At 47.2% G+C, this 13,694-nt stretch overlaps 1 protein-coding gene across 7 annotated transcripts in view; it reads left to right on the top strand.

The window, feature by feature from the left end:
* Nucleotides 1-13,694, top strand: part of NFKB1 (nuclear factor kappa B subunit 1) — a 116,563-nt gene extending 102,869 nt beyond the window's left edge. For all 7 annotated transcript variants that reach the window (XM_047798969.1, XM_047798968.1, XM_047798967.1 and 4 more), the window contains 8 exons: nucleotides 3,051-3,252; nucleotides 3,695-3,864; nucleotides 4,187-4,289; nucleotides 7,177-7,301; nucleotides 8,666-8,732; nucleotides 9,051-9,223; nucleotides 10,213-10,393; nucleotides 13,048-13,694. In XM_047798969.1, coding sequence (XP_047654925.1) covers nucleotides 3,051-3,252; nucleotides 3,695-3,864; nucleotides 4,187-4,289; nucleotides 7,177-7,301; nucleotides 8,666-8,732; nucleotides 9,051-9,223; nucleotides 10,213-10,393; nucleotides 13,048-13,205 — 1,179 coding nt within the window. In that variant the 3' untranslated portion in view covers nucleotides 13,206-13,694. The remainder of the gene's footprint in view (nucleotides 1-3,050; nucleotides 3,253-3,694; nucleotides 3,865-4,186; nucleotides 4,290-7,176; nucleotides 7,302-8,665; nucleotides 8,733-9,050; nucleotides 9,224-10,212; nucleotides 10,394-13,047) is intronic.

Raw genomic sequence — 13,694 nt, 5'->3', positions numbered from 1 at the left:
TGCATGTTTTTCTGTTTATAAATAGGACCTGCAAAGGGCACCGCACAACAGGATTAGTAGTTGTGATTTATTATGTGCCAAACTCCTTTCTGTATCATTCAGTTACATATATTGAGACTGTCCAGTGTGCTGGAGAGAAAAGCACTGAAACCACCACCTTGGACACGTTTCTGCCTCCTGATGTGGGGACTCCTGGGAGACGATAGGTCCATTTTCCCATCTGACACTGTTCTCATTAATGGGCAAGAACTGAGGATCCCCTGGTTTGCCTTCCAAGCCTCAAACACACACCCAATGGATACTTGTGTTTGAGAACTAGAAATCCACTAAGATTTAAGCTCTCTTTAAGGTTCTCTGTTAGCTGTTGTTAATAGGAAATTACACAGTTCTCTAAGTGTAATTTGGATTATTTGGCAGTTGTCTTAAACATTCTCCCAAAATACCTTTCACTAATCTTAGTACATTTCTGTGACCATCTGTCATGATCATATCTCTCTCTCCACCCACCCTCTAGAGAAAGACACACCCAGAATAATCCAAATGCATAGAGTTAAGATTTTTCTGAAAATATTTCTGAAGTCTATTCCCTTTAAACTCTTTTCTCCTCTCCCATTCCCTTTTCTTCAACAGAAACGACTCCATTATGTTTGGTAGCAGTTGCTTTTTTGCATATATTCCTATAAAACATTAGTGGGGGTTGGGGGCATGTATTTTTCATGTTTTTAATTGTTACATATTCATAGGGATTTTGGGGCGGGGGGGGCATGTGAAAGTTGTTGGGCCGAGGATCAAACCCACACCATAGCAGCAACCTGAGCCACAGCAGTGACAAAGCTGGATCCTCAACCCAGAGTCTACCAGGGAACTCCCTATATTCAATAATTTTTTAAATGATACATAAGGATATACATTAGAGAATCAAGGTTACCCTCCCTGGCAGCATGTAAGTCTCCGTGTCCCACTTCCCAATGTAATTATTGTGTTTATAGTAAGTACTTTCCCAGATAATGGCTACATAAACATATATTCTTTAAATAGACATTTCAGCATACGCTCACCACAATCACAATTACATTATTCACAACTGCTCCTGTTCTGCATAAACGTTTTTCTCAAATTTTTAATTTGATATAATTATAGATTCATAGGTAGTTAAAAAAAAAAATGTTCCCAGAGGATCTGAGTGCCTTTACCCAGTTTCCCCCAGTGGTAACATCTTATATTACTTTAGTCCAGTATCAAAGCCAGGGAATTAACATGGATACAATCCACGGATCTTATTCGGGTTTCATCAGTTTTACAGGCACTCATTTATGTATGTCTGCATAGTTCTTAATGCATGTATTTTTAAAATGTGTAAGTGGCTTTATGTTACATGTCACTATATTTCTGCCTCTGCTGTTCATGGGGTTTATCCATGTATCTATGTGTACAGCTAGTCCATTGTTTTTCCTCCTGAAGAGGATCCCGTAGTATACATCTTCCACCTATTAGGTACCAGTTCCCCAACAGTAGACACTTAAACAGCTTTGTGCTTCCTACCGCCAAAGAATACCTCAGTGAAGAGCCTCACCCGTGTACCCTTGTGGATTTTTGTCACTCAGACATATAGGCAGGAGTTGGCTTTCTGGGACATTTGTATCCTTGGCTCTGCAGAATGACTGTGCAAGTCCACGTGCCAGTAGGCACAGCATTAAAAGTTCCTGGATTCCTACATTATGTAATTGTTTGAGATATAATCCTGGAGTTTAAGATCTAAAACCCGAACTACCATAGAAAACCTTTAGTGAGACCATGGGGGTTAAAAAAAAAAAAAAAGTTTTGTAACTCATAGTAGGAGAGTTTTGTATGATATGAAAATTGTATTTAAACTACAGATAATTTTTAATCTCTGAATGGTATAAGGTATTTTGGATCTTATTTCCAATCTCATCCTCTTTCCTTTTCCCATCTCCCCAGATAACATATCAGGGGAATAAACACAGCTTTTATTATTTCTTGAGAGGAAGTGGCTATAGTGTCTAAAGTTTTGGTGGCATGATTCATTTCAGGCCAGGGTATATAGTTCTAAAGAATGAAAAATAAGGGCAAGAGTAGGAATCTTGGGGAAAGAAATCCTGTCTTGTTTCTCTTCTATTAATCACCGTAATGAGAGACGTAGACGGCGCAGGCATCTTTCATCCTGTTCTCACGTGCCGTGCCCCAGCCAAGATGTTGGTGGCCCACCTGTTGTCATTGTTACAGCCAGTAACTGCTTACTGGGAAGGAAAGTTTAGCCAAATTGTCACCAGACAGGCTGGATTTCACAGGCTCTTTTGAAATCGATTGATTTGTATTAAAATGTTTTGCTGTTCTCTGTCAGTGACCTCAGTTCTTTGAAAGATACTTTTGTGATAGTGTTTGTCTTACTCATTTTGAAAACATGCAGTTTTCAAAACATCTCATTTACATTGGCTGGGGTGGTTCTTTTGTCCTAGTTATGACTTTGAGAATCCGCATATAAAATGGGGAAAAGAGAGTTAGTCCTACAGAGATTAGTCTTGTGGAACCAGTCCATGAAACAGTATTTTTTTTAATTTAGCAACTTTTTTTTTTGCATATCAGTATAGAATGATGGCATGCTTGTTAATTGATTTCTATTGGGTAGTTCATTTAAACTTCTTCAATAAAAGCATAGTCTTGATTTGATTTGTTAACATACAGATTTATCAGCGAAGGTAGATCCCTACTAGAAATTCAAGAAAGCTGAATTTACAAGTAGATGCGTTAATGTAAACAATCAGTGGACTATAGTGAGAAATAAGAAAGCTATTAAGGATTGTAAATATAAAAATAATCTTGATAATTGAGTAAGGGTTATTCTGGTGTATATACTTCACTAGCATATGATATGAAACAGAGAGCAACATGTTTGCAAAGCTGAGAAGTTAATCTGGGAGTAAGAAATGGCTTCTCAGTATGACTCCACCTATTGCAGCGACAGCTAATAAGCCAGTGGGGTACATGTGTTTGTGCCACTGACCATATGCTGCCCCTTCTCCACTCCACAGACACCCTTGCACTTGGCAGTGATCACCAAGCAGGAGGCTGTGGTGGAGGACTTGCTGAGGGCAGGGGCCGACCTGAGTCTTCTGGACCGCTTGGGTAACTCTGTTTTGCACCTCGCTGCCAAAGAAGGACATGATAAAATTCTCAGTATTTTACTCAAGCACAAAAAGGCAGCACTACTTATCGACCACCCCAACGGTGAAGGTAAGAGACAATCACCCATCGTGTTTCGAAACCTTCTGTCTGCCTTCTAAACATTGGCAGCTCTCTAATAAATGTGTGTCATTTGATTTGCACCCCAAAGTGCTTTCCTTAATCACTTCGAATTCATCATCTCATAGGGAAATTTCCATTGCTCATTGTAGCTAACTCCTTTTAAAGAACATTTGGAATAGTTAGGAGGAGGAAAAAGCAGAGGCTTGAACAAACACTGGTCTTAAGGTGTAGAAAGCATCACTTATTCAAAGAATGTTTACGTGCTCTCAGGGTCTTCTGAGAACGTGAAAGGGGTCTGTGGGTTGAAATGCAGAGCTGGTGACTTGAAGCACCTGTTAAGACCATCTGGAGTAGAGATTCGGTCAGCACTGGACATGCTGACTCCCAGCAGCCTTCCCTCCCCGTGACTGTCCCTGTGCTTGGGCTGCAGGTCTGAACGCTATTCACGTGGCCATGATGAGCAACAGCTTGCCGTGTCTGCTGCTGCTGATGGCCGCGGGGGCCGACGTCAACGCCCAGGAGCGGAAGTCAGGACGCACAGCGCTGCACCTGGCCGTGGAGCTCGACAACATCTCCTTGGCGGGCTGCCTGCTCTTGGAGGTGACGGATGCACTAATTTGCCCTTACGTTAAATTCCCAAGAAGGGTTTAGGAAAATCTTTCCAAAGAATGATGTCATGATGTCAGTAACAGCTCACCTCCCTACATTCAGCTCTGTGCAATATCTATATGAGGCTTCAGGTGCATGGATGAGCAGCTCAGGCTTTCCTGGCACTCCTTGCCCAGTATCCTAACTGGGATTTCCTCAGTGGCAAAGCCTGCCCGAAATAGCAACTGGCTGCTAATATGTCCGGTGGAGCCATGCCGTGGGGACAAATGGGAGAACCTTGGACTAACCCTCGTCTTTGTGGGCCTGATTTTAGGGTGATGCCCATGTAGACAGCACCACCTATGATGGAACTACACCCCTGCACATAGCGGCCGGGAGAGGGTCCACCAGGCTGGCAGCTCTCCTCAAAGCAGCAGGTAAGGCAGCCTGGAGGGCAGGGATGGAAAAATGTCATCAGGAAGGCAAACCCAGCCACCAGAGAGCAGCCACGCCACCTTCTGTAAGCAGCAGGCCTGCTGTGGAAAGGCACGAGTAAATAAAAGCTCTCTGGCACATCACATTTAACTGCCAGAAAGGCACTGTTTGGACTAGTAATCCTGGGCTTCATCCTGGCAGTCATGTTGGTTTTTAATTCTCCAGTTCACCTGTTTGTTTTGGATTGGGGTTACGTTGACTCCCATGACAAGACATCTTCTTAATGTTGAATTGAATTCCTTGTAGAAATCAGAGCGGTATCAGCCTCGGACATAGCACAGATCTTCAGGAGGAAAAGTTTATTGGAATTAGAAACGATTTAAAAACTTTTGCAAGAAAGGTCTCTGAGAAGCTGAAGTCATAGGGAATAAAACAAATAGCCTGTCTGTTGAGGACTGTCATGTGCCAGGCAGGAAGAGTTGCTGGCTTTCGTTGTACAAGGCACTTCACATGCACTGTCTCATTTCATCTTAATCCACAATTACCCTTTGAGACAAGCCCTGTTATTATTCCCATTTTATAGCTGAGGAAACACTAGTGAGACCCTGCATTCTGGTCCCAGGGCTGTAGTAAAGGGCGGAGCTATGAGTCACACTTTGTCAGCCTAAACTTCCAAACTTGATTCTCTCTGCTGTGTTTCTCTCCCCTCCCTCGTTCAAGGATTTGCAGGTGTTATTCCAACTCAATCATCTCATCCTGTGAAATATAGGAAAATTATTCCTGCTCATCCTTGAATCTCTACTGCTGTGTGTATTTAGAACCTCAAAATATGTTCTTGGTATCTCAAAGCCATCCTGGCATATTTGAATTACCTAAGAGGTTATTAACATTTTTCTGGAAGACAAATACTTCAAAAATTCAAGAAAAGAGCGAGTCCAGAAGAATATAGGAACCTTTTCTTTGGTGGCACCGCATTTTTCGGACAAGTAAAATCATATCCCAAATAGGCAGCAGCCCTTTTTCTTTTGCCAAGTTGACTTTTTTTTTTTTTTGCTCTTTAGGGCTATACTTGCAGCATATGGAGGTTCCCAGGCTAGGGGTTGAAGCAGAGCTGCAGCTGCCAGCCTCTGGCACAGCCACAGCAATGCGGGATCTGAGCCACGTCTGCCACCTACACCACAGCTCATAGCAACGCCTGATCCTTAATTCACCAAGCAAGGCCAGAGACTGAACCCGTAATCTCATGGTTCCTAGTCGGACTCGTTTCTGCTGTGCCATGACGGGAACTCCTGGTTTGTTGGGTTTTTTTTGGGGGGGGGGCACTTTTTTTTTTCTTGTTTTTTAGGGCTGCACCCGCAGCACATGGAAGTTACCAGGCTAGGGGTACTTTTCTACGAATCAGAGCTGTCACTGCCAACCTACACCACGGCCACAGCAACAGTGAATCCTTAGCCTACCAAGCGAGGTCAGGAATCAAACCTACATCCTCATGGATCCTAATCTGGTTCGGTACTGCTGAGCCACAACAGGAACGCCTGTCAAATCAAATGTTCTCGTGAACAAGAGACAGTGATTGCAGTGTGTATTAATAGTTTGTGGTGTCACTGGTTATAATTAAGAAATGCCTTCAGACAAGACGCTATAACCCTTTCAAAAATGCGAAGTCTCAGGTAGCCCATGAAAGGAGTAGCAGGTAGCAGTTTTTCTATTATGTAAATGAAGACACTCAGAAGAAATACCTTGTCCTGAGATCAGAGTCATGAAGAAGGTCACTTAAGGAACAGGCAGGTCAGCTCCCTCCATCTTCGGTCCCACAAATTGTTCCTCTGAGTTTATCCACTGTTTCCATGGGCAGACAACACTTACTGCCTCCCAGGTCAGGCTGCACGTGGGAGAATGGAGTGAGAAAGGGTGTGGAGGAGTCCCCGTCGTGGCGCAGTGGTTAATGAATCCGACTAGGAACGATGAGGTTGCGGGTTCGATCCCTGGCTTTGCTCAGTGGGTTAAGGATCTGGCGTTGCCGTGAGCTGTGGTGTAGCTTGCAGACACGGCTCAGATCCCGCATTGCTGTGGCTCCAATTCGACCCCTAGCCTGGGAACCTCCATATGCTGCAGGAGCGGCCCAAAGAAATAGCAAAAAGACAAAAAAAAAAAAAAAAGGGTGTGGAGAGCCCCTCTTTAGCACTCCCTACTACTGGAGTTGTCACAGGGGCCATGTTCTCCCAGCAGGACTAAAACTAGTTCCTCTTCCCCACAAAGGAGGGCGCACCAAGCATCCTACTGTTCAATAGGCGGCAGGCTAACCACTCACTCATAAAAATTGTCCCTCAGCCTTTGAGAAGTAATTGCGTGACTTTGGGGGTTACTTATTGCTGGTTCAGGAACAGACTGAATTTTCCAAGATTGACCCTCACTTTTTCAATAACTACACGTGGTACCAGAGGGTTTTCTCAGTCTTTTGTATTTAAGGATCAGCGCTGTACCCAGGAATACACCAGGTAGCAAGCAGGTGAAGAGGCTGAGAAATGCACCACACCAGGCATCAGTTTGAACATTTACTCCGGGCAAGGCGCCCTAGTCGCTGTCAACTGCCGTCATTATTCCTTGGTGTAAAGAGGCATTGTTCACTTGAAAACGATCTCACAGAGTTAAATGTCACTATATTCCGGGTCTTTTGTTTTTGAAAGTGTCCTTGGCCACATGGGGTATCATCAGTCACCTTTACCGTCCAATTACGTTAGAATTTCAAAGCAGGTCTCTGGATGTTTCAGTAGAAATGGGGCGTATATATTTATAAATAAACCTGTCGAATCTACTTATAGACTGACCTCTGCAGGCACTTAGACGTAGGCCAGATACAGGTTTACCTAACACTGTGTAACTCCACAGGAGCAGATCCCCTGGTGGAGAACTTTGAGCCTCTGTATGACCTGGATGACTCGTGGGACGAGGATGGAGAGGATGAAGGCGTCGTGCCTGGAACTACACCTCTAGATATGGCCACCAACTGGCAGGTAAGGGTGGCTCCTGGGTGCTGGTTATTGCTGAGGCGGCTCAGGGTCTAGGGACATGAGAGCAGCTGGTCTTCCTGGGCCTTTACTCCCCAGAGCACATGCCTGTTATTTTTTAAGAAAGTCTGTCAAGGGCCATCTTTACTTGAAAAGCCTATCCAGGAGAGATCTAGGTCAGCCGAGTTCTGAGTGTCAAAGTGTTCAGTTATGAGAGATCAGAGTTCAGTTATGAGAGACGGTTAGGTGGGAGAAGACCCAGAGTCCACAGTACCAGGTACCCCTACTGAACTCACACCACACCCGTTCCCATCTCAGATTCTGTAGCCAGGATAAATGCTGCGGTTTCCTTGAACTTTGGTGAGTGACTTCTGAACCTAGAAAGAAATGGGGATTCTTCAGAGGATTTCCATAGATATAAACAGTCGTAAGTAAATAGACGTCAGCCTTGCCCAGCACTCCACTGACCTGAGAGCTGAAGGTGAAAGCAGTTCCTAGGTCTTTGGGGCCCAGAGAGGAGCCAGAGGGAGGTGGTGGGCGGCACACCCATCTCCCACCAGAAACAGACTTCCTCGGGGCACGCGCTACTCTCCGTCCCAAGTGCTCATTTGCCTCCTTGTGGGCGTGTGGGTTGAGCCGAGTGACCCTGGCAGAGACCACACGGTTCTGCCTTTACATTGAGTGCCTGGTTTTCCCAGAAGCCTCACCACAGAACACAAAGATAACCCACTTCAGTGACCCCACGTCATCCTCACCCCGGTCCGCCAGCTGCTGGGTGTCGGCAGAGAACCCAGACACAAAAAGGCTTCCATAGTGCTAGAAATTTTTTTCTTTTAACCTAAGACTTTTCTGGCCCCCTCAGTTAAAGTATAGATGGGCCAGAAGGTTAACCCCAGGCCTTGTGAGCATTCGTGCACCTCAGTTTGAGCACGTTTGTAAAACTCATTCCCCCCAAGCCTTTTTACCAGGGAGGAGGGGCAGCGAGGAGCACAGGCTGACAGCCGTGTGTGGGCTCGGCCCTCGGCCTGCCTCGCAGCGAGGCGTCACCGCCAGTGGCTCTCTGAGCACACGTGCTGGTGGGGTGGCCTGGCCTGCCCTTGTCCCTCAGAAGAGCCGTGGCCCTGGCCGTCTGTGAAGTGGGTTGGGTGCTCCTACCTGCCTCAGACGGCTCCTGCAGAGACCGCCTCTTGGCCCCAGAGCCCCCATGGGGTGCTCGTGGTCCGGAGGACAATACCGACTCCTCACACCTCCATCCTTCCGGTACGAGCCCCTCCTGAGAGGGGCATGCTGGATTCTTAATTACGAAGAGGCAGATTTCTGTCTTGGTCCCTTCATTGTGCAACGTTTCCCCATGTTTTTCTTCCCAACAGGTATTTGACATATTAAATGGGAAACCCTATGAGCCAGAGTTTACATCGGATGATTTACTGGCACAAGGTGAGTTGTGGGAGGACCAGGTTCCCTGAGCCACTCTTGTCTCCACCCTGTCACTGGAAGAGAGTGAGGGGGAACTGGCATGTCCCAGGGTGGACTGTGAAAGGCACAGCCCTTCTTCCAGAACCAGGAGATCCTGGAAGTGTGCCAGGAGGAGGTGCAGTCGTGATCCCCGACAGCGGGTGCTGCTGCTGCAACTCCCCTGGGCTCCTGCTGTCTGTCAAGGGAAGGAGCTCCACGGCGTCCAGGGTGCGGCTGTGGTCTTTCCCTCCACGTCGTCTCTGGTCAGTGGGGACAGTCATGTTTCTTCATTTCCTTCAGGAGACATGAAGCAGCTGACTGAAGATGCAAAGTTACAGCTCTACAAGTTGCTAGAAATTCCTGATCCTGACAAAAACTGGGCTACCCTGGCACAGAAATTAGGTCTGGGGATACTGAATAATGCCTTCCGGCTGAGTGCTGCTCCTTCCAAAACTCTCATGGACAACTACGAGGTAACATATCCCTTTACACCATTGACTGTGTGTGGCTTTGTTAACACACTGGCCGGGGCATAATCTCCTTTCCCCACCCTCAGCAATGAGGAAGAATAGTCGTGACCCATGGCTGGGGACAGTGACACAGGCCAGGGTAAAACCCCCCTTCCAAAGGTGGATGATTTCAGATACCTTGAGTTATTCCCCTATTCAGATACTTTGAGATGTCCTGCAAAAATTCTACTTAGAGGAGTCCCCATTGTGCCTCAGTGGCAAGAGACCCCACTAGTAACCATGAGGATGTGGGTTAAGGATCTGGCATGGCTGTGGCTGTGGTGTAGGCCAGCAGCTGCAGCTCCAAGTCTACCCTTAGCCTGGGAACTTCCATATGCTGCAGGTACTACCCTAAAAAGCAAACATAAATAAAAAATAAATAAAAAGTTACTTAGCACGTCAGGATAGTCACAGAACTTTGATCTCTCTGAACAAAGTTGATAGAATCCACTTCATTGCCTTCCTCTCCCCAAGAACGTGCCCGGATCACGTGTCAGGACATGGAGCCAGCTTTCTGTGAGGTGACTCCTAGGACCATTACCTGGTGATGCTGTAATTTCTAAAACGAAAAGACAGAAAAACATGGGGTGAAATTACTTTCTACTGCACATTTCATCTTTAGCTCGTTTCTCAGTGGTTTTGAGAGCTTCAGGGATACTGTGTCAGCTTCACGCTGGGTCGTTCTACTGCCTCAGCACTTTCTCTCTGCTTACTATAAAGTGCTTCTCTGTGATTTCCTGAGTGGTCTTTGAGCCGAAACAGGAAACTTGATTCAAAGACAGTGTATTTTTTAGATGCCCTCCACCCTGGCCTTCCAGCCCCCGCCAGCTGTCTCCCTGGAAGAGGCGGCAGGGCGGGGGATGGGGTGTGGTGTTGTGTGTACAGCCTGCCAGGTCGTTCCTTGCAGGAGTTTGAACACAGGAACAGACGCTGTCTTTATTTCTGTCTCACAGGTCTCCGGGGGGACAATAAAGGAGCTGGTGGAGGCCCTGAGACAGATGGGCTACACTGAAGCCATTGACGTGATCCAGGCGGCCTTCTGCACCTCAGGAACGGCAGCCACCAGCCCTGTGAAGACCACCTCTCAGGCCCACTCGCTGCCCTTCTCGCCTGCCTCCACAAGGCAGCAAATAGGTAAAGTCAAAAAGACTGAAGAAACAGTGGAGATATTCTCCTGCTCTCCAGGGCGGGTGCCTTCAGTCTCGGGGCGGGGGGAGGGGCGCGGGGTGTGGCACGTCCCCCACCATCACCTCCTGAACGTGCTGTCCACTGCATCTGTCTCCCCTGCCATGGCAGGTTCGACCCCTTCCCCCCCTTGACACTCCCATTCAGGCCAGGGAGCAGCCCCCGCACAGCCACATGGACACACGAGTCACTTAGGTTCACAGTAAAGTCTAAAAACGACATGATGTGGGCGAAGGTACACACCCTTTCTCTCAGTTCTTAAATCTGCAAAAGAGAGAGAGAAAGAGATGCACAAGCCAGTGTTTATAGAACCAGGACTGTGGACTGTGCCGTGGTTTCCCACCAGCTGCTCCGCCTGCTCCTGCGTTCATGACACTGACCCAACATTCCACCTAGAACACCTAACCTGATGGACAGATCTCAACACACCAAGCCTTTTTTTCTCTTTAAGTTTATTCTACCACTCTCAAAACAGGCGTTTCATGCTTTCTCCATCTAAATTAACACCCCTTCCCTCTCCTTTCTCATCCACTGTCATGGCATCACTCCACGGAGAACATAGAACCAACCAGAATTCGTTCATCTTTGCATCAGCAAACCACCAGCCCCAGGTGCCTGTGCTGACCGCAGATGAAGAGCAGCCTCTCACCCCCAACCCACCGGTTTTGCCTGTCCACGTCTGGCTCCCCTCATTCTCACCTGTCTCTCTCTCTGTCTTTCTCTCTCGTGCATTAGTGGTTTCCACTCTCCCAGCTGGATGCCATTGGAAGCATGCTATTGTTTTCGTCATCTTTACAAAATAAAACAGAAAAGGAACATCCCCTTTAGCTACAGCCCAGTTTTTCTGTTCTCCAACCCAGCCAAGCTCTCCAAAAGAAAGTTGTCAAGTTATTCTTTCCACGTCTTTGCTTCTCTCCTCCTCTCCCCAGGCTCCATCCCCACTGCCGCTCTGGCACCTGCTCACCAGCCTCCTCCTCTCAGCCACTTGCAGCTCAGGTGCCCCCTCCCTCTGCCTCAGACAGTGCCCCCCACACACACACACACACTGCCACCTCCACACTCACCCTGTGAAGTCGCAGCCTCCAGAACCCCGGACTCGGCACCGGCCTGGGTGGCAAAGCGCCACCGTTCTCCAGGAGCTCATGACCTGCCCAGGAACACTCCCTGGTCCCAAACTCGTGCTTCCATTCCCTCAGGCCTCCCTGACTGCCACCACCATGCTCATCCAGCCCACCTTCAGTTCTCACTTGGTTCCTGTGGCAGCTCCTCATCAGTCCCCCTGCCTCCTATGTGCCCACCCACTTTCACCCATTCTCTACACAGCAGGTAGTGTGATTCTTTTAAAAATGCCAGGGCTGTTGTGTACTCCCCAGTTCATTCATCCATTCAGCAGAGCTCTACTGAGTGCATCCCACGTGCCCGGCCCTGTTTGAGATGGAAGGTGGGCAGTAGATGACAAAGACCTTGTCCTGTCTTTACCGATTTTCTCTTTCAAACATCACTTCCACATGCCCTTCCTCCCACAGGTTCCTTCTGCTCCCCCGACCCTGGCTCACTATTCCAGGCTCAAGGCCTTTCACTGCAAAGGTCCTTACCTGTCTGGCTCCTTCTTGCCATTCAGTTTCAGCACCAGTGTCACCTTGTTGGGGGTGGGGGAGCTTTCTAGGGGAATGAGGACAGGGATTGTGCACACATGTTAGAAAGGAACGAGGTAACACCCAGAAGCCACCCACACCTCTTGTCTCATGATCTGATGCTCCTTCCGCACAAAGAAATAGGTAAATACTTAACATCTTTAAAAAGCATTGAGTTCCCTGATTTGTAGTTATTTTTAAAATACCTCACAGTTCCTGCACGTAACAAACTCAGTAAAGATTGAGTAGTTGAATAGGTCAGTCAGTAACAATAGCCATGTCGCTGCCATCAAGGTCTTAATATTTTAACATTGGAATTTAATATACAAGAATATAGCATCTTGATTCATGTATGTTAGACTTGTTGCTTTGGGCCCTTTATCCTTATAGGAAATAATTCACATTGTTCAGATCTCTAAAAACACTTCTCAAGGAGAATGTGACGTAATTGTCCAGTAGAGACTCATTTTCATCAAAATCACTATTTTGTTTTTGAGGCAGTGTGTAGTGTTTAACAGCATATGAAGCCCAGAGAAAGAGCTCTCTCTCAGTTCCTACTTCTGTCACCAATTTATTTTGCTTACGTTCAGCAGTTTCCCCAGCCATAAAATAAGTAATACAGTGGGTGGAAAAATATACCTAATTTCTAAGAAAAAAAGGTACACTTTGAATCTAGAGAATTCAGATGGATTCTGATAAACATGAGGCTAGATTATAAGAAAGACAGGTGAAAACACTGGGCTAATTTTGATGTTTTCACACTTTTTATATTACTCGGTGTTTTCTGTCCCCACCCGACTGTGAACCATAGCGCCAGATGGGGGCGGCATAGGTGGGACAAGGTGACGGGTGGAGGCTCATAGGCAGAGGCAGAGAGACCGCACCCAGCTGGCTGGCAGGTGCACGAGCTCGAGCGGGCCTGGCCTCCATCCCTGTGCACCCCAGTGAGCCCATGCTTTCTCCCCACAGACGAGCTCCGGGATGACAGCATCTGTGACAGCGGCGTGGAGACGTCCTTTCGCAAACTCAGCTTCACAGAGTCTCTGACCAGCAGCAGCTCATTGCTAACTCTCAACAAAGTGCCCCACGATTTCGGGCAGGAAGGACCTCTAGAAGGCAAAATTTAGCCTGCTGGCAGTTTCCAACACCGCATAAACCAAAGCTCTTAGATTCTTCTGCATTGTCTACGGAAGGAAGATTAAGTGCATCCAGAGGTGCTCAGAGGAACCCTGGCCTGCCTGAATGGTTCTGGATGTAATTCAAGGCCTTTTAAACATGACATCCTTCTTGGTTCTAAATGAATTTTAGTTCAATTCACTTACAGCTAGTCTACAATCACAGCCCCTGGCGAGGCCGACTCCTCGTTGCGGGTGAGCTTTACCAGCTGCTTTCTGTTGTTATTGCTGCTGTCCCTCTGCTGTGTCTCCACTGCTTGTCATTAAAAGTTGTCACAGGGAGTTCCCTGGTGGCCTAGCAGTTAAGGATTCAGTGTTGTCACTGCTGTGGTGTGGGTTCCATCCCTGGCCCGGGAACTTCTGCATGCCGCGGGCGCTGCCAAAAAAAAAAAAAAAAAAAAAAAGTCACAGTCCCCACCTGGTGTTCTTTCTAGCCGTCCA

This window comes from Phacochoerus africanus, chromosome 10 (genome assembly GCF_016906955.1).
Source record: "Phacochoerus africanus isolate WHEZ1 chromosome 10, ROS_Pafr_v1, whole genome shotgun sequence".
Taxonomy (NCBI): Eukaryota; Metazoa; Chordata; class Mammalia; order Artiodactyla; family Suidae; genus Phacochoerus; species Phacochoerus africanus.
Note: the sequence above shows the minus strand (reverse complement) of the source record. Positions and strands in the feature narration are given on the sequence as shown.